This window comes from Rhinolophus sinicus, chromosome 9 (genome assembly GCF_057876585.1).
Source record: "Rhinolophus sinicus isolate RSI-liver-muscle chromosome 9, RSI-T2T, whole genome shotgun sequence".
NCBI lineage: Eukaryota > Metazoa > Chordata > Mammalia > Chiroptera > Rhinolophidae > Rhinolophus > Rhinolophus sinicus.
Window position 1 is genome coordinate 18,178,732 of NC_142509.1, and position 22,437 is coordinate 18,201,168.

Genomic DNA, 22,437 nt, shown 5'->3' on the forward strand with positions numbered 1-22,437 from the left:
CCCCACCTCTCTTCAACTGACTGTGGGTTCACTCTGGGAGAGTGGGATGGATCTGTGATGCCTAATTCTTTGCTACATCTGGTAGTATTTTCTAAACAGTAAAGCACAACATAATGTTCTAAGTTATGTTGACAGAACTTTGGCAGTAAGAACAGAAAACTAAATATTTCAAAATACTAATAGTGTAATAATCATCTACAGCCTCAGTTTGCCATGTAAGTTTGTATTCCTTAGTCCTTTGCGCTCCATAAGGCTATCAGGTGGCATCATTCCTCTGCGTTACAGCCAAGACACTGAAGCCAGAAGCTGTGACTTGAAGAGTGGGTTTGGGACAGAGCCTGGCACTGATGAAGGCAGGGAGGGTCAGGTGTGCCCAATGGCTCACCTGTAGTCTATCCAGGTACTCCGCACCTGGTTAATAACGCATAGAGCTGGAGGGGAGGGAATGAGCATGGCCTCTGAGGGTTAAATGAGTTAATACATATGAAAATATTAAGATGAAAATAAATTATGCCTTACTCTAAATAAGGTTAATAGAACTTCTTACACAACAAGGAAAAGAATTACAGAAAGAATCAGAAAACAAAATCCAACAATTTGGTGTTTATAAGTTACAGATACACGAATATAGCAAAATATATACACAAATTTCAAAAATAAAATGAGCTAAATAAACTGTCATGCAAATGCAAATTCAAGAAAAGCAAGGGGCTTCAATTATGATATTTGGAAAAGAGAAGTTTAAGCTAGAAGCATTAAAAGAGGCAAAGGGGGCACTAAAAGGCACAGTTTTTCAATATATCACTATTAAATATACACACCCCAAATATTGTACTTTATACCCTGCCTATTTCTCAAAAAGGAGTTGAGATAATTGCACGACTAACATAGCAACAACACAAAAAAGAGGAACAGAAATTGGAGGGAAACAGAACTACATAAAGAAAAAAAAACCCGCACAAAATCAGACTAAACTAGATCAGGTAAATTAGTGTTCTTAATTATTTTAGGGTCACAGAGCCCTTCCAAAATGCGGATAATGCTACAGACACCCCTCCCAGAATGGTTCATCATGCACATATCCACATAGCTTTGTTCAGTCCCTACGGGCCCACAACCTTTAAAACCCCTGTATGCTCAGATTCCTAGGCAGTGCATGGACCCGAGGTTCAGAACTCTGAAGTAAATAAAAGTTCGAGAAAGTATGGATTTGAATAAAATAATTTAAAAACTTAGTTAACAAATAGAACTAATGGGGTAAAAACACATTTCTTGAGAGTACGTAAATGCTTTATAAAACCTGATAATTATATTCAGGCCCAAAAAAGCTCTATGGATGCTTAAAAATGTTGACACCACAATACAATAAGATATAACAGCAATGACCTAAGCATTCATCATCTGGAAATATAGAAAAAATAATAACAACACTTGGGCCAAAAGGAAATTCCTAACATAAAAACAAACAAAAAAATACCACATATCAAACTTATGGAGTGCAGAAAAAGCTCTAAGAAGAAATCATAAAACAAAGTACCCACATTTACTAGAAATATTAAAATATGATTAACTAATAATTAATCTTAGAAACATGAAGTATTAAACAAAAAAAAGGAAGAACGGAATACATATACTTTGACACAACAATTCAATTAGTAAACAAAATCAAGAGTTGATTTACAACACTCAACATCTGCCATGAAGAAAACAAGACAACAGAAACAAACAACTACATTCAAGGACAATTAAACGATTTCGAGGATGATCTCTTGTAACATTACACTGAGAACCTAAATAAAATGAAAGGAATTTAAATACATAATAAACCAGTGAAAGAAACTGAACAGAAGGAACTAGGTTCTGCTCACACTTCCAAAAAAGTAAAGTACCTGTTCTTAACATGGTTATGTAAAGATTCTGTCAACCCTTCAGAAAGAGTCTTAATCCCTTGTTACATAAATTGTCAAAAGGAATAAAGGAGATGGGGGTTGGGGGAAAGAGAAAGTGCATATTCCAAAATGTGAGAGCATGAAATGACTTGTGAGTGGAGAGGGCGTCTGGATAGGGGCTGGCATGAATTCCATGTGGTTGTAGAGTGGGCGAACCAGATTGGTTGAAATGGGGTTTATGTGCAGAAAAGCCCCCAAAGGTTGGTTTTAAGGAGATTGGTGACATGTGCAAAGTGATGCTTTAAAAAAATCAACTTGGCTGGGGTGTGCAGAAGTACATGGAGGGAGACATCAAAGGTAGGAAACAGACAACCGCCAATAGGGACAGGCCTGGCCAGAGCTGAGATAGACTTGGGGGGGTTGCCAAAGAGGTAGATCTTGGGGGGACTTGCAGCCCCACCTACACCGAGCAGGATCTCAGTATTCTCTCCACTCCTGGTAAATGGCTGAAGACCCTTGGTGCAGGCTGCCTGCCAACAATGTCCGGGCGCCACCTGGTCAGGCCAAGTCCGGCTGGTGTCGCAGCAGGTTCTGTTTAAATGTTTCACATACTCACGCAGCACAGAGGTGCTGGCCAGAGGTGATCCCAGCCCTCAGACCTGTCGTTTTAAAATCTCTGGCTACCAAGCCCCACTTACTCAGTAACATTTATGGCTTTCCCATTTTTAGTCATCAAAACTACATATAGCTGCCAAGCTGAGTTTCTGATTAGCTGAAATAACCAGCATTACCACTGTGGGTTCATGGGATTCCAGCCATAAACTTTTGGAAAACTTCAAAATAGCTCAGACTGCCTCCTCCCACACTGGCTTTGAGGAACCTGGGGGGAAAGCCAATACTAAAGATCCCCATGGCCACACGAAGGCTTGAGGGCCTGGGACAAATGCTTACCAATGGGCCAGACACGTCACTGTCAGAGCCCATTCCTGGGGGACTGAGAACGAGTAGCTAAGTTCAAGCTCTGCTCAATCAGGACTTACAGACCTGACATTTGGGAGACGCTGGGGCTGTATGGGGGCCCAGCACAGGGCTCACAGCCTAGTTATGTGCTGGGATATCAGAACCCCCTGGGGAGCTTTAAAAACACACCACTGAGCCCCACCTCTGGGGATGCCACTGAAATGGTCTGTGTGGAATATGGGCTTGTTACTTTTTAAACCATCCCCAGGTGAATACCACTTAGCAGAGGGGAGGACAGAGAGGACAGGGACTGCCGCAGGGACACTCAGGATGGCCTCCAGGAATCGTCACAGGGCACCCAGAGCCCAGGATGCAAGCCTGAGGGAACGAAGGAAAGCCTAGTTTAATGAGGGCTGCTGCAAGCCCTTCCATTTCAGAACCAGACTGGGTCCAGCGAGGGGGGACTGTGGGGGGCCATGCCTCTCCGGTCTGCAGGGACAGTGTCTCTGTAGTGTCTCTGGTGGGACAGGGGTCATTCTGGGTGACCATCTACAGGGACAAAGCGCTTTCATGTGTGGTCTCCTTCTGAATGGGAGTCTTGTACCAACCATTAGTAGTATGTGGCCAGGTCCCACTATCCCCATTTCACGGATGGGAAAACAGCCTTGGGGCTTACTCGAGATCACACAGGCAGGAGGGGCAGAGCTGACACCTGAATCTGGACCTCGGATTGAATCACTTGCTTCTAACATCCTCCAGCACTGGAGGGCCACGAGAAGGCTGCATAGCCAGCAGACCAGAAACAAGCCCGGCTGACGTCCAAGGCACACCACTGTCTTGGGGGCCTGAGTCTTGTGGAGGGGTGAGTGACTAATGCCTCCGGCCTGGGCTGAGACAGAGCTGGGCATCAAATGTCCTCTGGCCTGCAGGACCAAACCTCTACCCTCCCATGAAAGAGCCCACCCTCACTCTAACACAGAATGGGATTAAGGGACCACGCCAGCAACTCACACCCTCACTCCCAACCCCAGAACGAATCCACCCAGACCCTCACTTTGTTCTGCAGCCTGGTTTGGTTGTCCCCACCAGTGCCCAAGCCAGGCAAAAGATTCCATTTTGTGGCTGAGGTATCTACTTTTTGGATTCCTTTTTCTTCAGCTCATTTGGCCTGTGAGCATGGTTACTTCTTCTCTAATAAAAGTGCCAGACTTCAGTATGATGTTCACGAGTTCACCCGACATCTTCATGGGTTTAATTAAACTCTTTCCCTCTTACGTGTATTCCTCTTCTGGAGTCTGGAATACAGGGCATAACGAAACCTCCTAGGCTTGGAAATCAAATATAAGAATGAGAAAACCAAAGGCCGGCTCTCTTTTTGGGTGCACCTCCATTCTGGTGGCCTTCCTGTCACCCCACCCTCTCTTCCGCTCAGTAAACCTGCTGAGCGCAGGGCACGTGGCTAGGACCAAGCGGGGTCCTTGCTGCTGGTGTGGGTGCTCAGGAGCCCCTAGGTTCAGCACTGTTATCAGGAAGGTGAGCAGGGCCTTGCGGACAAAGTGGCTGGGTGCGGGCTCCATCTGGGAAAGACCTGCAGGCTTTGGTGCGAGCACCTCGCCCTAGAGCTTTTCCCCAGCATGGATTTTCTGATGCCGTATGAGGTGTGAGCTCCCCCTGAAGGACTTGCCACATTTGTTACACTCATAGGGTTTCTCTCTGGTGTGGGTTTTATAATGCTCAATAAGGGCCGACCTGTGCCGGAAGGCTTTGCCACACTCGTTGCAGGCATAGGGTTTCTTCCCGGTGTGGATTCTCTGGTGCTGAATCAGTGCAGAGCTGTGGCAGAAGGCCTTCCCACACTGGCCGCACTCATAGGGCTTCTCCCCAGTGTGGATCCGCTGGTGCTCAATGAGGGAGGAGCTCTGGCTGAAGGCCTTCCCACACTTATGGCATTTGTAGGGTTTCTCGCCAGTGTGGGTCTTCCGATGTTCGATGAGGTTAGAGCTCTGGCTGAAGGCCTTCCCACACTCTTCACATTTGTATGGTTTCTTCCCAGTGTGAATCCTCTGGTGCCGAATGAGGTGGGACCTGTGACAAAAGGCTTTCCCGCAGAGATCACATTCGTGAGGTTTCTTTAGGGTGTGGATTTTCCGATGCTGGCTCAGGCCTGAACTCTGGTTGAAGGATTTCCCACATTCTTTACACTGATAAGGTTTCTCTCCAGTATGAATTCTCTCGTGTTTTCTGAGACTTGAGCTCCGACTGAAATCTTTCCCGCATTCCCTACACTCATAAGGTCTCTTCCCATTGTGGGTTTTCTGATGCTGCGTGAGGGCTGAGCTCTGACGAAAAGCTTTTCCACATTCTGGGCATTCGTAGGGCTTCTCCCCAGTGTGGATGATCTGATGTCTGAGGAGGTGTGAGCTCTGACTGAAGGCCTTCCCACACTCACAGCACTCGTAGGGCTTCTCCCCAGTGTGAATCACCAGGTGTCTGAGGAGGTGTGAGCTCTGGCTGAAGGCCTTCCCACATTCCCGACACGCGTAGGGTTTTGCTGGCTGTGCAGTTCTGTGAGGTTCATTAGGTCCTGAGTGCCCCCTGCCCACTGTCTCACAATTGTGTTTACTGAGTTCTTCTCCACCAGGGATTAACGGACACATACTAAGGTCTGATTTCTGGAGAAAGGTTTGGCCAAATATTTCCTCATCTGGGGGTCTGTTTACGGGGGGGAGACTCTGATGCTGACCAGGGCTTGAGCACAGACTGAAATTCCCCTCATAATCATCATGTTCTTCGTTTTGCTCCCCAAGAGGGATCTCCTTGTAGATAACAGCCATTTGCTCTAAACCTCTTTCCTGAAGAAAAGAGGCCCCCAGGTCCTCCTCTGGGAAAAGTTCTTGCTGCATCTCTAACCCATCTTCAAACACAAAGGTCTCACCAAGCTTGGATGCTGGGGGAACCTCCATTGTGGATCTAGTATTATCCCCAATGACTGTATTTCTTAAAAAATGTTCTTCTTTGGGACACGCTTACTGTTCTCACAATCTGAAAAGACAACAAGGGACATTGTCAAGCCAGCAAGTCAAGCACCTAGTATGTGCTTCCTTCCTGTGCCAGAATCTATGGTAGATGTAACAAAATAAGTGTAAGATACAATCTGGCCCTTGAGATGCTCCCCACTAGTTAGAGACCATTTGAATTTATCAGAAACAACTGCAAAAAGACAGAGAAACAGACAGAATCAAGCACCGCAGCATGGTGTCTAGACTCTAAAGTCTGGATGTGTTCAGAAAGGTGGGCTAGAACAGGAAGTGGAGCCTTGTGGAAAAGGGGCAATACTCCACCTGCTGGAGGATGTTGGGAATGGGTGGTTAATGGAAAAGAGAGAGAGAGCACACTTTCCTCCTGTACTAGGTTAGCTGCACCCCCTCCAGTTAGCCGGGGGCCCCAGACAGAACCCTGGAAGTCAGCCTAGACCTTCTCCCTCTCACCTGCAGCTCTTATCCTGTTCCTTTCCCGAAGCTTTATTGAAGGGGTCTCTGTGGCCATTCTGCAGCTCAGGCCTCAGTGTGACTCCCTGAGACTATTTTAAGACTCACCTCCCAACTGGCTACCTACCTCCAGCTTCTATTCTTCCCTCTGGCCCATTCTCTACATTGACACCCGTGTCTATTACCCAAAACACATTTCTCTTTTTAGGATCTTGTGACAGCCCAAGTCCTTCACAAGCCCCTTCCCACATGGCCCTTCCAGCCCCATCTCCTGCCTCCTTCCACACACTCCTAACCTTCCAGCTCAGAAACCCATTGGCACTGCTCTTTTCCTCCTCCTACCAGGTCGCTCCCCCTTCTCAGACTGCCACTGGCACATCCTTCCAGACTCAGTCCAAATGTTCCCTCTTCTCTGCACCCTCAGACTGAAGATCTCAGGCATGCCCCCTCCGTGACCCACAGAGCTCTGCACACATATCCATCACAGCAGTCACCACGCTGGATGGCAAACATCAATTGACAAGACTCTTCTCCACCACTGCCTGCAAGGTCCCAAAGGGCAAGTACATGTGCCTTTATTTTGGAACCCCCAGCACCCAGCACAACGGGACAATCTCTACACACACATTTGTTCAATTAATACATGATTGAATGGAGGAAAAACCATTTGGGTTGTGCTAGACCTGATTGTCAAACTCTTCACTCAAAAGAATTATTCCCTGGGAGATATAAATAAACAGAAAAAAGCATGGCTGCACCAGCTGAAGGAGGGAATTTTCATAGGAACAAGGAAAGAGACTAGAACACCCCATTCAGCACTCCATCCCCCTGTGGTAGCCCCTGAGGGAGCCCCTCAGGACCCCACTCAGAAACTTAGGTGCAAGCTAAAAGGAAACTCCTCAGGTACCATAATAATGATAACAACAGCTCATATATATTGATTCTCTATTCTGTGCTAGGCACTACTAGACCTGTCACAAGCACATCTCATTTCAGCTTCACAACTCTATACAACGGTACTATTATCCTTACCCTGAAGCTTAGAGAGTAACTGGCTCAAATAACATATTAATCAGAAGTCATGATGGAACTCGTTTCTATTTGGAAATATTTTTTAATGAATTTTCAGCCAGTAGAAAGACCAGACGTGGGGGAAAAAACAAAACAAACAGACATGTACTCTCAAAACTTCTATGCTCATTTCAACTCTTACCTTCCTCTTCAGCAACCATAGCCTTCAATCCTTCCAGTTTTCTCACCCAACCTCATCAACCTAACATCCCCCCATGTTCACCCCATTCTCCTCCTCTAGTTCCACCCCTTCCCTGTCTAGCTTTGACCCTCTCTAGCTATAGTCAGTCTAACCATACATGTCACTTCAACTACTTCTCTGACCAGTATCACGTTCCTCCCTTTCTGCCCTGTTGCAACCAGCAGCTAATCCCTTGTCTGCCAATTTCTCCCAAAATGTTAAACGTTGCCAAGGAAAATCATACGACTGTGTATGGCACGAAGACCGACTTCAAGTTTCCAATTTCAGCTGGGACTTCAATACTCAGCTGTAGCATCCAATGACCTCCTTACCGCCAATCCCTCTCTTCTCCGTCCTCGTTCCCCACCCCTTCTGGCACTGCTCACCAATACCTCCTTCTCAAAACCCTTCATTTCAGAGGTTGCAAATTGGCAGCCTGGGGATCCTGCCACAGACTCGTTTTGTCTGGCTCTCAAAAGAGTTGGGCTTTTCCTTTTTGTTTGACTTAGCTGCCAATATGGAAAACTCAGTAGGGTTCTGGCTTTCTCTTGAAAAACTGGAAGATGTAACAATATGGGCCCCCACTCCTTTACTAAACCCACCTCAAGGTTTTCAGCTTGCTGGGCAAATCACCCCCATTGCTGTGCCCCCTCTTTATTTCCTTGGTTTCGGAAAGGATATTCCCCCCCGATTTTCATGCCCTCGGACCCCTCCGTCTTGGTATCTGTGGCTTGCAACTCTTCTGCCACTCACCTGTTAAATCCCGGTGTTTCCAAGGTTCCCTCCTGGGGAGTTTTCCATTCCCACTATGTACGACCTACACGCTGAAGTTTCCACTCTGTTTAAAAAGTTGGCAATCCTTTATCTGTCCCCAAAAATATTTTAAACGTTTTTGGATCGAAAAGCCAAAGGTCTGGAAGCCCATGATTCCCACCTCTCTCGAGGCCTCCCCGGCTCCTCCTGCATCTGTCACCCCATCCTCCAGGGGCACCCACAGGGCCTGAGCACCAGGCGGACTCTCGGTCCGGTCAGGGTTTCCTGGCTGGAGGCCTGCGAGCGGCCGCGGACCCGCACACGAGTCCCGGGCGGCGACGCCAGTACCCCAACATGCTTCCCACCGATGAAGACGTCCGCACCCGGGGCCACCGGAGGGACAGGTGGGCAACCTGACAGAAGCGGAGCCACTCACCTGGTCCGGGGCGGAGCCGCTCACCTGGGCCAGGGCGGGGCCGCGGGCGGGCGGGGCGGGGCGGGGCCGCACCTCAGCTGCTCCAACCCGCGGCCGACGCTGTCTCCCTCCGCGGCTGCTGCTGACGCGGAGCCCGCGGCGGCCCGAACGCCCGGAGTCCCGCCCTCGCCGCGGGCACTTCCGGGACCGCTCTAGGCTGCGCGGAGGTCCTGGCGTCTCGGTGGTCCTGAGGTGCCCGCTGTCGCCGCGCGTGGCTGCCGGGCTCAGGGGGTCAAAGACGGGGATCAGGAGAGTTTTTCCAGTCGGCGCAGTGGATCTGGGCTGTCCCCAAAGGGGACAAAGGGACTGAGGGGCAAACAGAGCTGGGCAGGCGTTGGCGAGAGTGCAGGGGAGGAAACTGAGGCCAGGCCGGGTGGGCCGGCCTAGAGCCGCTGGCTGGAGGCCCAGTTCCCGCTGCACTTGCTCTGGGGGTGGGGACAAGCCAGGGGCCGCTGCGGCGTCTGGGGTCTTCAGGAGAAGGAGAAGGGGATCTCTGAGGGGAAGCTGTCACCTCGCACAGGCCCAGGGATTCTGTTAGCATCCACACTCCCTTCCTCGCCCTCTCTGCCCTCCCCTCCCCCACAGAGACAGAGATGAGAGGAAGGGCCCATTGAGGAGGCCCCAGGAGATGTCTGTGAGTGTAGGCTGGACCCTCTCTGGATCCTGAAGACCCCTCACTCAGTGCATTTGAGGTATGACCTCCAGGCATGAGACTTCTCTTAGGGGACCCGGGAGGGAAGAGGAGTGTGTTCTTGAAATCCCCATCCCACTCCCAGACGCTCAGCTCAGCTCTGCTTCTGATGCCAAGACTTGTCCCTCTCTGCAGTGCAACACGCTGGGCCCACCCGCTTGTAGGAGAGCCTCCCTCAAGGGACCACAGCCCTCTCACAGATCAGTAGAACACACTTCCTGAGAGGGAGGATGCTGCCCACTCTGCCCCTGCCATCTGCCCATCTGCCTTCAGCACCCTCCACTCTGGCCCTCAGGTGCCTCTGAATGTCCCCACCCCACCACCACCACCACACACGCACACACGCACACACGCACTCACACCTGACTCCCTGCCCCATCAAGGAGCAGGCAGAGGCTGTCCCTCCCCTAGCTAGCAGCCTGGGCTCCAGGGGCACCTTATTGTCACCCAGAGAGCGTTGAACCACAACCAGCCATGCAGAGCTGGGAGCAGCAAGGGCTGGTTCCTTTTTCATCTCCCTTCAGCTCCTTGGGTCACAGGAAAGCCAGACCACCAGCCTGAGCCCCCTGGGAGCCAGTGGAGAGGATTGGTCCCACCCCAAGAGTCTTAGGTGCTTCCTTTTCTGCACCAATCCCCAGAATTTCTATACCCCCACTCTCCCAGACCAACCGCAGTCACATTCTCAGCAGGGATCTCTTAGACCTCAGAATACGTATTGTTGACATGGTGGATATTATTAATCCATTTTGCAGAGCAGGAAAATCAAGGCTCAGAATGTTAGAGAGAGGACTAAGGTCAGGGACAGAAGAGGGAGACAGATAGGAAACACTCATCCCACACCCCACCCCTAGGGTATGTAGCCCACAGAGCAGTAATAATCTGCGTCATCCTCAGGCTGCACAGGGCTGATGGTCAGGATGCAGGCATTGTGGACTTCATCGTTGGCTGCCGAGAAGCGGTCAGGAACGTTTGGGGCCCGGTGGTGGTCCTCCTCTGAGCGGTAGTAGAAGAGGTAGCGGGGGGCGCTACCTGCTCGCTGCTGGTACCAAGACACACCGTATTCCCCAATGGTGGCATGGCGGGGACTGAGCATGCAGGAGAGTTGGGCTACTTGTCCTGGGAAGACCAGCAGTGCATCTGGCCCGGTCAGGGCTGGCTGGGAGACTGAGAGAGAGAGACCTGCTCAGGCCTGTCCTGGGCCCCTGCCCTATGAAGGCTTGGTCAGTCTCCCCAAAAGAGTTGTGTTCCTGAAGGACTCATGGACTGGTGCCATGAGGTTGGCACTGGATGGGGCATAGAGTTGGCAATTCCTAGGTCCCTATGAGTGCCATGTTCCCAAGGATCTATGTTCAGTTGAGGGCCTAGAGTTCAGAGGGTGGGATTGGTGGTCTCTGGGTCCTTCTGTTGCCCGTTTCCACACTTGCCATGAAGATGCCTATCCCCTTGGTCACACTGGCTCTTCCAAACCCTCACCATAGACTAACCACCCCCAGGAAGCTTCCTGGGCTACACCACCCATCAGCTCAGCCTCAGGCAACTGGATGCTGGGGGGCTTCTTGGGGTTATAATGTTCCTGAGGCCCTATGAGATGGGGACCAGCCTGCACTAGGTTGCCGTGTGAAAAACTCGAATGATAACCAGCTCCAATCCCTTCTAAGACCCTAAAGAGTCAAAGTTCAAAGGGACCCTAGGTATCTGGTCATTCAGAAATAGAGAAACTGAGGCCCACATAGAGAAGTGACTTGCCCCAGTTCTAGGGCAGAGCCACCTGTAGCCAATTCTCCCCTCCACCTCAATGCGCCTTCCAGAACCCATCCACTTCTCACATCAATTTGCTTCCTTTCAGGGGTCTTCTGGAGCTAGTGAAGTCTCCCATTCCACCCCCAGGCGAGCCAGGCTCAGGGAGGGCTCACCTGCCAGGAGCGCCCCAGTCAGAAGGAGGGCCAAGCGCCAGCAAGCCATGGCCAGAGGCAGGGAGGCAGGCGGGAGCTGTTCTGTTGGGTGTACTCCAGGTGCTTCAGGGTATGGGCAGGGGAGGCCACTGGACCACGACAGGACATGCAAATCAGCCCATTGACTGGGGGGAGGGTGGCTGTGGCTGGGACCCAGCTGCCAGGCCCCATCTTCCCAAATGTGAGAGTCCTGGCCCCACAGGGCCTTCTGAAAATAGGAGCCAGACATCCAAATATATATTATAGGAGGGGGCTGCTATTTTTATAGCGGTATAACTCACAGATGGTAAAGTACACAAATCCCGTGTTTCCCCGAAAATAAGACCTAGCCAAACAATCAGCTCTAATGTGTCTTTTGGAGCAAAAATAAATATGACCCAGTTTTATTTTACTTTACTATAAGACTGGGTCTATAATATAATATAATATAATATAATATAATATAATATAATATAATATAATACCGGGTCTTATATTAATTGTTGCTCCAAAAGATGCATTAGAGCTGATTGTCTGGCTAGGTCTTATTTTGGGGAAATGGGGTCTTAAGTATGGCTTGATGATTTTATATATAAAATATATACGTACACACACACACACACACACACACACACACACACACAAAACACACACCATACCTGCAACCTCTACCCAGATCAAGATTTAGAACACTTCCATCTCCCCGGAAGTCTCCCTCACCTTCCTGCCCCTCTTTACCCCCAAGGGTCACCATCATTCTGACTTCTGTCACTTAGATCAGTTTTGCCTGCTCCAGAACTTGCAATATGAATGCAATGATAGTGTATCCTCTTTTGTTCCTGCTTCTTTTGCTCAACATTATGGGCGTCATCCACGAGTGTGCAGCAATGTTTAATTCATTTCCAGAGCTGTGTGTAATCCATTGTGTGAATAAACCACAATTAGTTTATGCATTCTCCTGTTTTCAGACATTTGGCTACTTTCCCAGTCTTTGGCCATTACAAATAAAACTGCTGTGAATACTCCTGTCAATGTCTTTGGTGCACCTGTGTTTTCATTTCTGCTGGACAGACACCCAGGACTGGAATTACTGGGGGGCGGGGGTAAGGAACGTGTACCTTCAGCTATAATAGTTACCGCCAGCGTTCCCACCATGCTTTTACTAATCTGCACTCCCACCAGTGGGTAAGAGAGTTCCAGTGACTTCACATCTTCACCAGCACTTGGCACGGTCAATTCCTTTCATTTGCCAGATGGAGGGGAGCTGGCTTCGGTTGGGATTGGTTCCTCATCTGGAAAGTGAAGATTAGCATGGTGCCAGTCCAAGGGCTGTGAAGATGCAAAGGTAGGGCATGTATTTATCATGCCTTTCATTTTCTGTGTTCTGATGCTTTGACACCTGGGGCCTTGCTGACCTTGGAGGGCTGACCCTCCCAGGGTTAACCAGGTTCTAGAGATACTTTTCAAATACAAACCAGCCAATCCCAAGCCCACCCCCCCAACCACCTCATTTATGGGGCTCTCACACTCAAGGCCACTGTCTACCTGTCCTAATCACCCAGGGCCGGGTACCAGATGATCAGGGAAGTCCCTATGTCACAGAGCCCACTGAAATTACTCCAGCTAGCCAATCCTGAGCCTGCTTTCCCTGCCTCACCTATTCCTTCCCTCAGAAACCAAAATAAAGGCTTCCGCCCACAGTTCCCCCACTCCTTGTGCCTCCTGACCCACCTGGTGCTTCTCCATGAGCCCCCCACCTGTGGCATGGTGTGCCCCCTCCTCTTGGCCACTGTGAGTAACAAACTATCTTCTCAATGGCAAACATCTCCTGATCTATTGGCCTTACCAGACCTAAATAATAATAAACTACTAAAACAGTACACTCTCATTAACTCTCAGACTGAGAGCTCCCTTCGGGGAGGTTATAAACTACCCCCAACAGGTTCCACTCTCCTTAGGGTATCTTCACAACCCTCAAGATAAAAGACCCCTCAGCAGTGCTGAAGACAACAGAGTGATGGTTGTCAGAGCTGAGACTCCAGGAGTGGCCATTTCCTCCAGAATCTGGCTGCAGCGACTCCTGAGCTATGTTCTGCAGGACTCAGGTCCCCAGATACAGTGATGTCCCTAGAAGAAAGTGCCCTGTGTTTAAATAAGTTTGGAAAATGCTGCCTGTTTCCACAGTACTGACTCTAAGCACTTGCTACTGCTGAGCATGGATATAGCACTTTAAAGTGTCATTGCATTTCATCCTCACAACCCTGCTAAGTTGTGTTATTACCCCTTTTTTACAGGTGGAAGCATTGAGGAAAGTGCTTATCCAGAGGCAGAGTGTGTCACTGGAGGCTGTGTGAGCTGGTGAAGGATCAAGGCCTCCTCACATCTGCCTCTCCGCCCCCCACAAGACAAACAGCCTAATCATGGGCTGGGGATTGGAGATAGGGGACATTTCTAAAACCTTGGGGAAAAGGGAGCTGAGAAAGGTTGGGGCCTGCTCTAGATAGCCACCTGGCACCCTGGCTGGAGGGGTCTGGTGGGGGTTCATGGTGGAGAGGCAGGAGATAGAACTGGAGAAAAGAGACAGAAAGGAGGTGGTAGGGGAGAAAGTAAGAGGCAAAATGAAGAGAGATAGGAAAGGAGAGGGAGAGAGAAAGTCAAAAAAAGGAGGAGCACAGATGGAGAAGCAGAGAAGCAGATTAATGTGAGAACTCAGAGACAGAAAACCAGGGAGAGGCAGAGAGGAGAGGAAGGAGGGGGAGAGAGAAGGAGACAAACCTGAGACAGGGAAAGATGGTGAGAAACAGGAGGGCAAGAGAGGGAGAGCTGGTAAGAGAAGACAGCCAGGAATCTGAGAGGCCCGGCCACAAACCAGGCAAAGAGGGGCAATGAAAAATGGTGTGGCCATGCTGGAAAACATTGCCAGTTTCTTGCAAACTTAAACACACTCTCATGGTACAACTCAGAAATTCCTCTTGTGGTATTTATCCTAGAGAATTGAACAGTTCGTCACACAAAAACCTGTAGGTGAATGTCTATACTGACTTGACTCATAATCACCAAAAACTGGTAACAACCCGAAATGACAGCAGGTGAATGGATCAACAAACTATGGTACACCCAGACAATGGGGCCCACCTCAGTGATAAGAAGGAACAAACTATTGACACATGGGACAACCTGGGTGACTTTCAAATGCATCATGCTGAGTGAAACAAACCAGCTTCATACTGTATGATTCCCTTTATAGGACACTCTGGAAAAGGTAGTGGTTGCCAAGGGCCAGGGTCAACTACAAAGGGGTATAAAGGAATTTTGGGAAGGGATGGAAATATTCTATATCCTGACTATGGTGTTGGTTATATGATATATGTCAAAACTCAAAACCCTAAAAGGGCACATTTCACCGTATATAAATTTTACCTCAATAAATTTGATTTAAAAAGAAAAAGAAACAAGAACAGAAGAAAAGAGAGAGGAGGCTGGGAGTGAGGAAGAAGGCAGAGGGAGAGGAAAGCATGAGAGCACAGGGAAGGGAGCCCTGAGTTGGTGGGGACCCAATAAGGTTGGTGAGGATCGCATACTTTGGACAGGGCCAGCCCCACCCCCAGGAAAGCTCCCCCACTTTTAGCCTGGGAACTCGGTCTGTACTGGTGGGGGGACATCCCAGGTGGTCTCTGGACATCCCAGGATGCCGACGCTCCAGCCCTCATGATAGCCCTGCCTCAGGAAATGCCCATACCCCCCACCCAGACCCTGTCACTGGGACACTGATGGGAAGGCCTTTCCTTCCTGGGCATCTTAGCAGCTCCAACTGCCATGGAAACCCGTTTGGAAGCTGGAAGCGCCTGTCTCCTCCAGCTGCTCTGACCCAGCAAGCAAGAGGAAGAGGCCGAGGGTCCAGACAACTGGAGGAGCCCAGCCCCAAGGGTGGCCAAGCAAGGATCTCAGCCTGGGCCCACCCACCCACACACACTATTGCATCTCCAGGCAGGGTCCCAGCCCAGAGGAGATTTCAGCTCTAGCTCTTTACTTTGTCAGGAAATCGGTGTATCTTCTCCCCTGCAACCATGTTTATCACAGTGCTGTTTGGAGGTAAGTGGGGTCCCCTGTCCCAGTAGATGGGTCGAAGAATGGTACATTCAGCTTGCTTCCCTCTGCCATGGGAAGGGGGAAGGCAGTGTGGGTAAGGGGGATGCACATGGGATGGGGGTTTTGGGGAAGCAGCTCTGTGAGGCAGAGCCAGTGCTTGGAGTGAGTCCCTAGAGGGGAAAAGCCCAGCTGGGTACTGGGAAACTCCCATGAGCTCTTCTCTGAGAGTACCTGCCATGCCACCATGAAGCAGTTTTTAGACTACACAATCTCTTGGCTATTCAGTCAGTGGTTCTCAAGCTTCAGGGTGTTTCAGGCACCTGAAGCTCTAGCCACAGTTGCAGATTCCCAACTCCCTGGTGGGAGGGAGTCAGTTTTGGGAGGCCAGCTAGTGTGGGAGGTTGTCCCATGTAGGAAGCATGAGTTGTGCACCTGTCACTGACATCTCAGGAGATGGGTAATGGGGGGTACAGTCTTAATCATATGGCAGTATTCCCTGCTCTGGTTAGGAAAAGATGAGAGGGGCAGAGGGTCCCAGATTGGGGGGAAATGGAAGGTCCCATTTGCTCACCTCTGCCCCTCCCCCACAGCCGGCTGCAGGGAGCTGGTGAACCCCTGTTGCAGTCTGGTGACTCTCACTGCCCACCTGAGGAAGAGGGAGTAGGTGCCCCCAGATGGTGAGGGGGTATAGAGGGGTAACAGGGATGGAAGGCCCAGAGCCCCAGGCAGGGGAACCAGCCCTGCCCTGCCTCCCTCCCTGATCTCCCAGCAACCATTGCCCTCCTGGCTGAGGATGGGCACCTGGTGAACCTGGACAAGGGCCTGGCAGGGGCTCCCCAGGCCCCCTCCACAGGCAGCCCCCTGCTGCAGGAGCGTGGGACCTATGTCCTCGTGCAGCTCATCAGTAAGTGGGGCCCAAGACATCACCCTGTGGTTATGTTGGAATGTAAGAAGGGGGGCAGCAGTCCAGAGACCACCCAAGGCCTTGCCCAGCCCCAACCCAATTTGGCCAGGACCCTTCCATCCAATGCCCTGTCCTGATCCCAGCCTGAGCAAGCAAACAAGTCCAGCATGGGAGGTAGGGTTGGGGACCACCAGGCCAGTCAGGAATCATTCTTCGTTCCTTCACAGAGGGGGAGGGTGGGGCTCCTACCCACTACGAGTCCCTATTAGAGAACCTGGATGACCGATGTCCAGAGCTGGCAGGTGAGTGTCATGATAGAGCCCTGGGGAGGGAAGGGAGCGCCTTCTCCCCAGCCCCGACAGGCAGGCCTTCCTGGGCCTTCCAGAGGAGCTGCGCTGGCTGTCAGGCCTACCCTCCATGGGCAACAGCCAGAGGAGGTGCCTGGGGAACTGGCCTTGCCATCAGGAGAAAGGCCCTCATTCAAGGGCCCAGAGGTTGGGCTCCCTGCTGTCCAGGACCCGCTGGCTGGGGCCAGCAGCCAGGTAAGGAGACATGGATACTTGGGGGGACACTCACACCCGGAAGTGGGACCCCTTGCCAGGAAACAGACACCTGTGTACTGAGAGATAGATCCCCAATGTCACCCCCATCATACACATATACCCACAAGATAGAACACACTGTACCCACATGTCCCCACCACCTCACTGGAGTATAAGTGCCCAAGGGCAGGAACAGCCTGTGCCCAGTGTGACACAGGGCCTGGCTTTCAGTAGGTGCTCAATGAAGAACTGCTGAATGAACTCCTGAAAGCGGCAGCAGTGCGAGTGACGTCAGGGTTTGCACTGGGTTTGAAGGACCTGCTCCTCTGTTCCTGCAGGCCCCGTGACTGGGCAAACCATAGCCAAGTGGCCGAGCTGGGCTCAGACCCAGAGGTTGGCCGTGACCTCTGTCTTGTGTGATCATGCCCAAACAGACAGCAGCCCAGCAGCCTTCCTTTCACGGAATCAGGAATTCCTGAGAAGTTGTATTAGCAGGTGGGCAAAGTCACAGACAGGATGTGAGGTCACTGGGGGCCCCTAAGATGTGCGTGTAGAGAGGGGATCCAGAACAAGAGACAAGAAAGGTGGAGGGGGCAGGCATCCCTGAGAAGGCAGACAACCAAGATTCCAGCTCCCAGACTCAGCCGCTCATGAGGTCACCTGTTAATGCCTCACCACAGCTTTGACTGCCAGAGGCTATTGGATTACAACAGGGCTCCTCCCTCCCCACCCAGGAGGCCAGCTTAAAGTGAATCACCCTGCACCCCCTCACCCTGCCCCACCTCATCAACCAGGGTGCTCCTGGGAGACAGGCCAGTGAGAGGGCACACAGCAGGCTCGGGTCTAAAATAAACTATTTTAATTGCACATTTGTGGCTCAGGTCATCTATGGGGTAAGAAACCCCCTCCTTACTCCCAATCCCAGTTACATGGGTACAATCTGATGTCGATGTCATGGTCCGGCTGTCGGTGAAGGGGTGGAGGTGAGTGCAGGGCTGGCCCACGAATCTACTCCAGTCTGCACCAGTCTTCCCTGGTCACTTCAGGGCAGAGAGCTCAGGCCTGTGGAGGGAGGGTTGGCACACGCTGGTGGTCAGCCCGCAGGTGTAGGAAGAGGAGCTGCCCCTCCCGCCCCCACCTGGGCCAGAGGCTACTTGCTTACCATGGTTGTACTTGCACTGCTTCAAAGCCTCGCTGAAGCCCTCGCACAGGGTCAGGTCACTCTGAGTGGTGGAGCAGTCCAGGAACTGCTTGATCTCATAGGAGCAGGGCCCCAGCGGCTGAGGGGCACCACGGGCAGGGGCCTGGGGTGGTGCAGGAGGCAGCAAGGTCAGCTCGAGATTGGTACCCAGAAGTGGGTTCCAAAGCTAGGGGCCAACTACCCCTCCCCACAACTCCAACCTGGGGGGCCCTAAGGGTCCCAGACAGGCTGAGTGACCCAGGGCCGGCAGACTCAGCTGCTCCAACTATGAAACAGGGTGAGCCCACAGCCCTCTCAAAGCCACTCAGCTGACACTAGTGCTGGGTGTAGACACTATTTCCCTGCTGCCTCATAATGGGCATGTTGGGCAGGTAGGAGGGGTGGGAGAAGAATCTAGAAAAGCCCAGTGCTCTGTTAGTATTCTCGGAGTATGAGCCTCACCCACATAAGTTCTAGCACCTTCCTGGCTCAGCCACACTGACCTCATGACCCTTGACCTTGCCACTAAGCCTGTATTTGGCTCAGGACTGGTGGGACGCCCAGTGGGGGACAGGTCAGCAGGGAGCAACCAGCTACCCTTTGCCCTTGGGTCCAGGGACTACAGTGCCTGACCTGGCAATGGGGAGACAGGACACTTAGGAATTTCAACAACGCTCCCCTCTACTAGGGTTAGGTGACCTTGGGCCAGTCTCTGAGTCCTATGGGCCTTGGTTTCCCCATCTCTAAAGGGCTAGTAGGCATCTGTCCCTGGGAGTCTAAGGACCTTGGTTTCATGGGAAGGTCCAGGAAAGTTTGCCTCTGAGTGACAGGAGGCCAGTACTGCAGAGTGAGGAATAGGACCCCAGTTGGGCAAAGTCCTGGGCCTGAGGCAGCTCTGGATATGCCTGGACACAACTCTCTGGACATTCCAGCTGGATTCCCTGCTCTGTGGCCTTCAGAGAAGTCAGCCTCAGTTTCTCTGGAGCGCGTTGCTCACCTGCTGAACAGCAGGCTGGGCGGGCTCTGAGCTGCCCCCGCTGAAGGCTCCGGTCAGGGCACTACCCACGACGTGTCCCACAGCTGAGCCCACAGCTACCCCAGCGGCGGTGGACGCCATCTGCGCCATCAGACCTGGTTGGCCCGACGGAGCAGGGGCCGGGGCGGCGGCCGAGGGTGGGGGGTGCGCTGGCGGGTGGGCAGAAGGCGCAGCAGTACGGCTGTGGGGTAAGGGGGACGCAGGGTTAATCCTGGCCGGACCCCATACCAGAGGCCTGAAGGGTCGGCAGCCCCTGGAAATTCCCCCCTTTCCTCCTTCTGTAGGATGGGGACCACCGTCTTAAACACGTGGTTGTGACACCCCCGACCCCCACCCCGCGCCAAAATGGCGCAGTTGTCGCCAAGGTCACGCTATCAAGTCCTTGCGAGTGTACCCGCGCTTCCCGAGCTCTCTCCCCACCGGGCCCCTGTCCCGCTCACACCTGGCTGGCCGGGCGGCCATGCTGCGGCTCCCCCGGGGCATGGTCGCGGCAATGGCACTCGGCTGAGTCGAGTCAGAGATGGCGTCAGTGGCGGCGGTTCTGTCTCGGGGACGAACGAGGCACGAAAGTCACTGCCGGCACAAGGGGCGGGGCCTCGAGGACACGCCCCCAGGGGGAAGTGTCCGGCATTCGGCTGCAGTCCTCTCCCGCGGATCCCGCGGACCTATCCCTTCCAGCGTCCCCTCGTCTCGGCGGCCGTCACGACTGGAAATGTGACCCCGCGCCCTCCCTGCGCCTGGCTCGAGCTGTGTGGGCCCTGGGGATATGGGCCAGGGTCTCAGAGCGCGGAGGGTTTACGCAGGGGCGACAGGCCTGTTCCTTCAAAGCCCACCGCGGAGCGCAGGATGTGGAGTTGGGTGCTGTCCCATGCTTCAGGGCAGAAGAGACAGGGAGGCCACCAGTTGAGGCCGGCCCAGGAAGGGACCCCTCCTATCAGATTGGGTTTGCGGACTAACGGGTGGCCTCAGGGTTGCGGAGGGAACTAGAGCCGGGAGGATAAGGTACCCTGGAGAAGGCCTGGCGCGGACCGTCTCCAGAACTCCCGCCAGGGGGCGTCTGGAACCCTTCTTCGACTCCTTCCTGACCAAAATGCGCTGTAGGTACTGGCAGCCGTGGGCAGCACCGCCCCGGGGTGCGTTGAAGCTCCCATCGTAGTACTCCACCCCGCCTGACACCCCTGCCCCATGGATGCAGCGCCGGATACTCACAGCATTTACCCGACATTTAAGCACCATGCCCATCCCAGAGACCACGACCTGAGTGCCTAGAAGCCTTTGCGCACGCACGTTTGAATCCTGCGTCCTGGTGATTTTACCACCTTGGTTCCAGGCGAGGGGGAGGGCCGGAGGTGCGGATTTAGGACGCTTCCCAGCCCTTCAAGAACTCGAGGTTTTTAATGGTCTTTTCTGAATTCATAGTGAATTCATAGTGGTCATATTATTACCCTTGGGGCAGGACCTCTGACTTCTTTACTGCACCCCCATGACTTCTCTGTTGTACCCACGGGAGGCCTGGTGGTGGCACAGGGATTGTGGGGAGGGTGGAATCACCCAGAGCAAAATCATGGGGGGGGGGAGTTTGCTCCAAGTGGGAAAAGGAGGCCCCTATGTGAGGAGGGAGTAAGGGAAAGAGGGGCGGGAGCAAGGGGACACACTTGGCACTCTCAGTTTTGTGTGTGAGAGGTGCTTCCAGCCATGTATACCCACAAGTCACAAGAACTAATGTGTTCTTACGACACAATCCTCTCAGCCAGCCTGTGTAGCAGGGCCCTCCCCTGACCCCCCGTCTGGGCCTGGGCCTCAATTTTCTCCTCTCTCAAATGGAGGTGACCACCCACATTGTGGTGAGGTGAGCATGTGAAGGGTGCACCATTCTCTCCTCACAGATATGCCAGGCCTAGTCCAGCCTCTACTGTTTTGCTGGTGCAGTTCCTGCCCACCCAGTTCCCATTTGCCAAATTGGACCATCCTACTGGGCTTATCAGGGAAGCCCTCTGTGACCAGCCCACCTTGCTGGGTGTACAGTTGGTTTGCAACTATGGCCCTCCACCTCAGGCCTGCACTGTGGGTGATTGGTGGACTGCATGTTCCCCAAAGCACAGCCATGCACCCCTAGAGACACTCAAGACCACTTAATGAATGTTTCTATTTAAATAATTATATATTTTCAGGAATATCGGAAAAAATACATATTTAGCTCATCAAATCCATGAGTTCTTGACAAATATTGCTAAGAATGAGGCTGAAGTAGGCATTTTGATTTTGAAAAGGGAGTCACTGTAGGGCCGGCTGGATGGCTCAGTTGGTTAGAGCACAAGCTCTTAACAACATGGTTGCCAGTTCGATTCCCACATGGGATGGTGGGCTGTGCCCCCTGCAACTAAGACTGAAAATGAGGACTGGACTTGGAGCTGAGCTGCGCCCTCCACAACTACTAGATTGAAGGACAATGACTTGGAGCTGATGGGCCCTGAAAAACACAGTTCCCTAATATTCCCCAATAAAAAAGAAAAAAAGTGAGTCACTGTAAAGAAAAAGATTGCTAACAGTCCGATAATAATAAAAAAAAATCACTGCTTGTCTGCCCTCTATTGGCCCTCTAGGAGTCTCTGCGGAGCCTTCCAGGAGAAGCAGCGAAGGCTCCCTGGGCTGGGATCTGGAGGGAGGGTTGAATCAGCCCGATTGTCCTCTCCTCCCTCCCTTCCTCCCTCCCCAGGTCCAGGCTGGGTGCCCACAGCCTCACCTTGCAGCAGCTCCGGACCCTACCAATCAGGACAGGAACCACTGCCTGCTGTTTGGCTCAGCAGCGTTGCCCAAGATGGAACAGATTGCCTGGTGAGGTGGTGAGGCCTCTGGTCATTGCAGTTCATGAGACTGGAGGACCCTTTCCAGCATGGAAAGGGAGAACCACCCATTCCTTTGGTTCTCACCTTCTTTTCCTCAGATCTCAGGAGGCTGGCCCTGAGGGGCCCTGAGGAGGCTGATGAAGGGATAGCCTGTGCCCCCAGTGTCCCATTCAAATACTGTCGCCCGCGGCCTCTAACAGCACCCTCTCTCCAACTGACCAGCTAGAGGGCTTCCTGATCCCTCCATTACTTGCTGTTATGGAAAAGCCTGATCTGGTCTCTCCGTCTTGGGGCCTTAGTTTCTTCGTCTATAAATTATCTATGGTTCTGTTCCAAGCCGGGAGGCTGGCCAGCCTCCGCCATACACCTCAGTTTCCCCTGGGACAAATTTTAATATCCCT

At 52.2% G+C, this 22,437-nt stretch overlaps 4 protein-coding genes across 6 annotated transcripts; 1 reads left to right on the top strand and 3 right to left on the bottom strand.

The window, feature by feature from the left end:
* Window positions 1–588: 588 nt before the first annotated feature.
* On the bottom strand, window positions 589–10,077 carry ZNF70 (zinc finger protein 70). Of its 3 annotated transcripts, none has more exons than XM_074321137.2 (3): window positions 8,803–10,077; window positions 8,343–8,454; window positions 589–5,891 (listed from the first exon to the last, which is right to left on the bottom strand). In XM_074321137.2, exon 3 carries the CDS (start codon window positions 5,810–5,812, stop codon window positions 4,466–4,468), a length of 1,347 nt encoding a protein of 448 aa, XP_074177238.1. In that variant the 5' UTR covers window positions 5,813–5,891; window positions 8,343–8,454; window positions 8,803–10,077; the 3' UTR covers window positions 589–4,465. The 3 variants fall into 3 exon arrangements, with proteins under 3 accessions (XP_074177238.1, XP_074177237.1, XP_019565732.1); XM_074321136.2 differs by having other exon boundaries at window positions 8,779–10,077; XM_019710173.3 differs by lacking the exon at window positions 8,343–8,454 and having other exon boundaries at window positions 8,779–10,077.
* A 144-nt stretch (window positions 10,078–10,221) lies between these two features.
* VPREB3 (V-set pre-B cell surrogate light chain 3) lies at window positions 10,222–11,572 on the bottom strand. Its single transcript, XM_019710176.3, has 2 exons — window positions 11,422–11,572; window positions 10,222–10,672 (listed from the first exon to the last, which is right to left on the bottom strand). Exons 1-2 carry the CDS (start codon window positions 11,468–11,470, stop codon window positions 10,356–10,358), a joined length of 366 nt encoding a protein of 121 aa, XP_019565735.2. The 5' UTR covers window positions 11,471–11,572; the 3' UTR covers window positions 10,222–10,355.
* Window positions 11,573–15,506: 3,934 nt separating this feature from the next.
* Window positions 15,507–17,343, top strand: C9H22orf15 (chromosome 9 C22orf15 homolog). The gene is given in 5 exon segments (XM_088800895.1): window positions 15,507–15,531; window positions 16,119–16,205; window positions 16,298–16,432; window positions 16,660–16,734; window positions 16,818–17,343. Coding segments are annotated over 5 exon segments (483 nt in total). The 3' UTR covers window positions 16,979–17,343.
* Window positions 17,344–17,811: 468 nt separating this feature from the next.
* On the bottom strand, window positions 17,812–19,793 carry CHCHD10 (coiled-coil-helix-coiled-coil-helix domain containing 10). The gene is made up of 4 exons (XM_019710188.3): window positions 19,633–19,793; window positions 19,152–19,371; window positions 18,137–18,278; window positions 17,812–18,036 (listed from the first exon to the last, which is right to left on the bottom strand). Exons 1-4 carry the CDS (start codon window positions 19,671–19,673, stop codon window positions 18,017–18,019), a joined length of 423 nt encoding a protein of 140 aa, XP_019565747.1. The 5' UTR covers window positions 19,674–19,793; the 3' UTR covers window positions 17,812–18,016.
* Window positions 19,794–22,437: the final 2,644 nt, after the last annotated feature.

Coding starts and splice junctions, on each gene's coding strand:
- CHCHD10 (XM_019710188.3), bottom strand. CDS start 19,673: ATGCCCCGGGGGAGCCGCAGCATGGCCGCCCGGCCAGCCAG. Junction 18,279..19,151: donor CCCAGCCTGCTGTTCAGCAG/GTGAGCAACGCG, acceptor GCACCACCCCAG/GCCCCTGCCCGTGGTGCCCC. Junction 18,037..18,136: donor GCAGTGCAAGTACAACCATG/GTAAGCAAGTAG, acceptor CTCCCTCCACAG/GCCTGAGCTCTCTGCCCTGA.
- VPREB3 (XM_019710176.3), bottom strand. CDS start 11,470: ATGGCTTGCTGGCGCTTGGCCCTCCTTCTGACTGGGGCGCTCCTGGCA. Junction 10,673..11,421: donor GACTGGGGCGCTCCTGGCAG/GTGAGCCCTCCC, acceptor TCTCTCTCTCAG/TCTCCCAGCCAGCCCTGACC.
- ZNF70 (XM_074321137.2), bottom strand. CDS start 5,812: ATGGAGGTTCCCCCAGCATCCAAGCTTGGTGAGACCTTTGTGTTTGAA.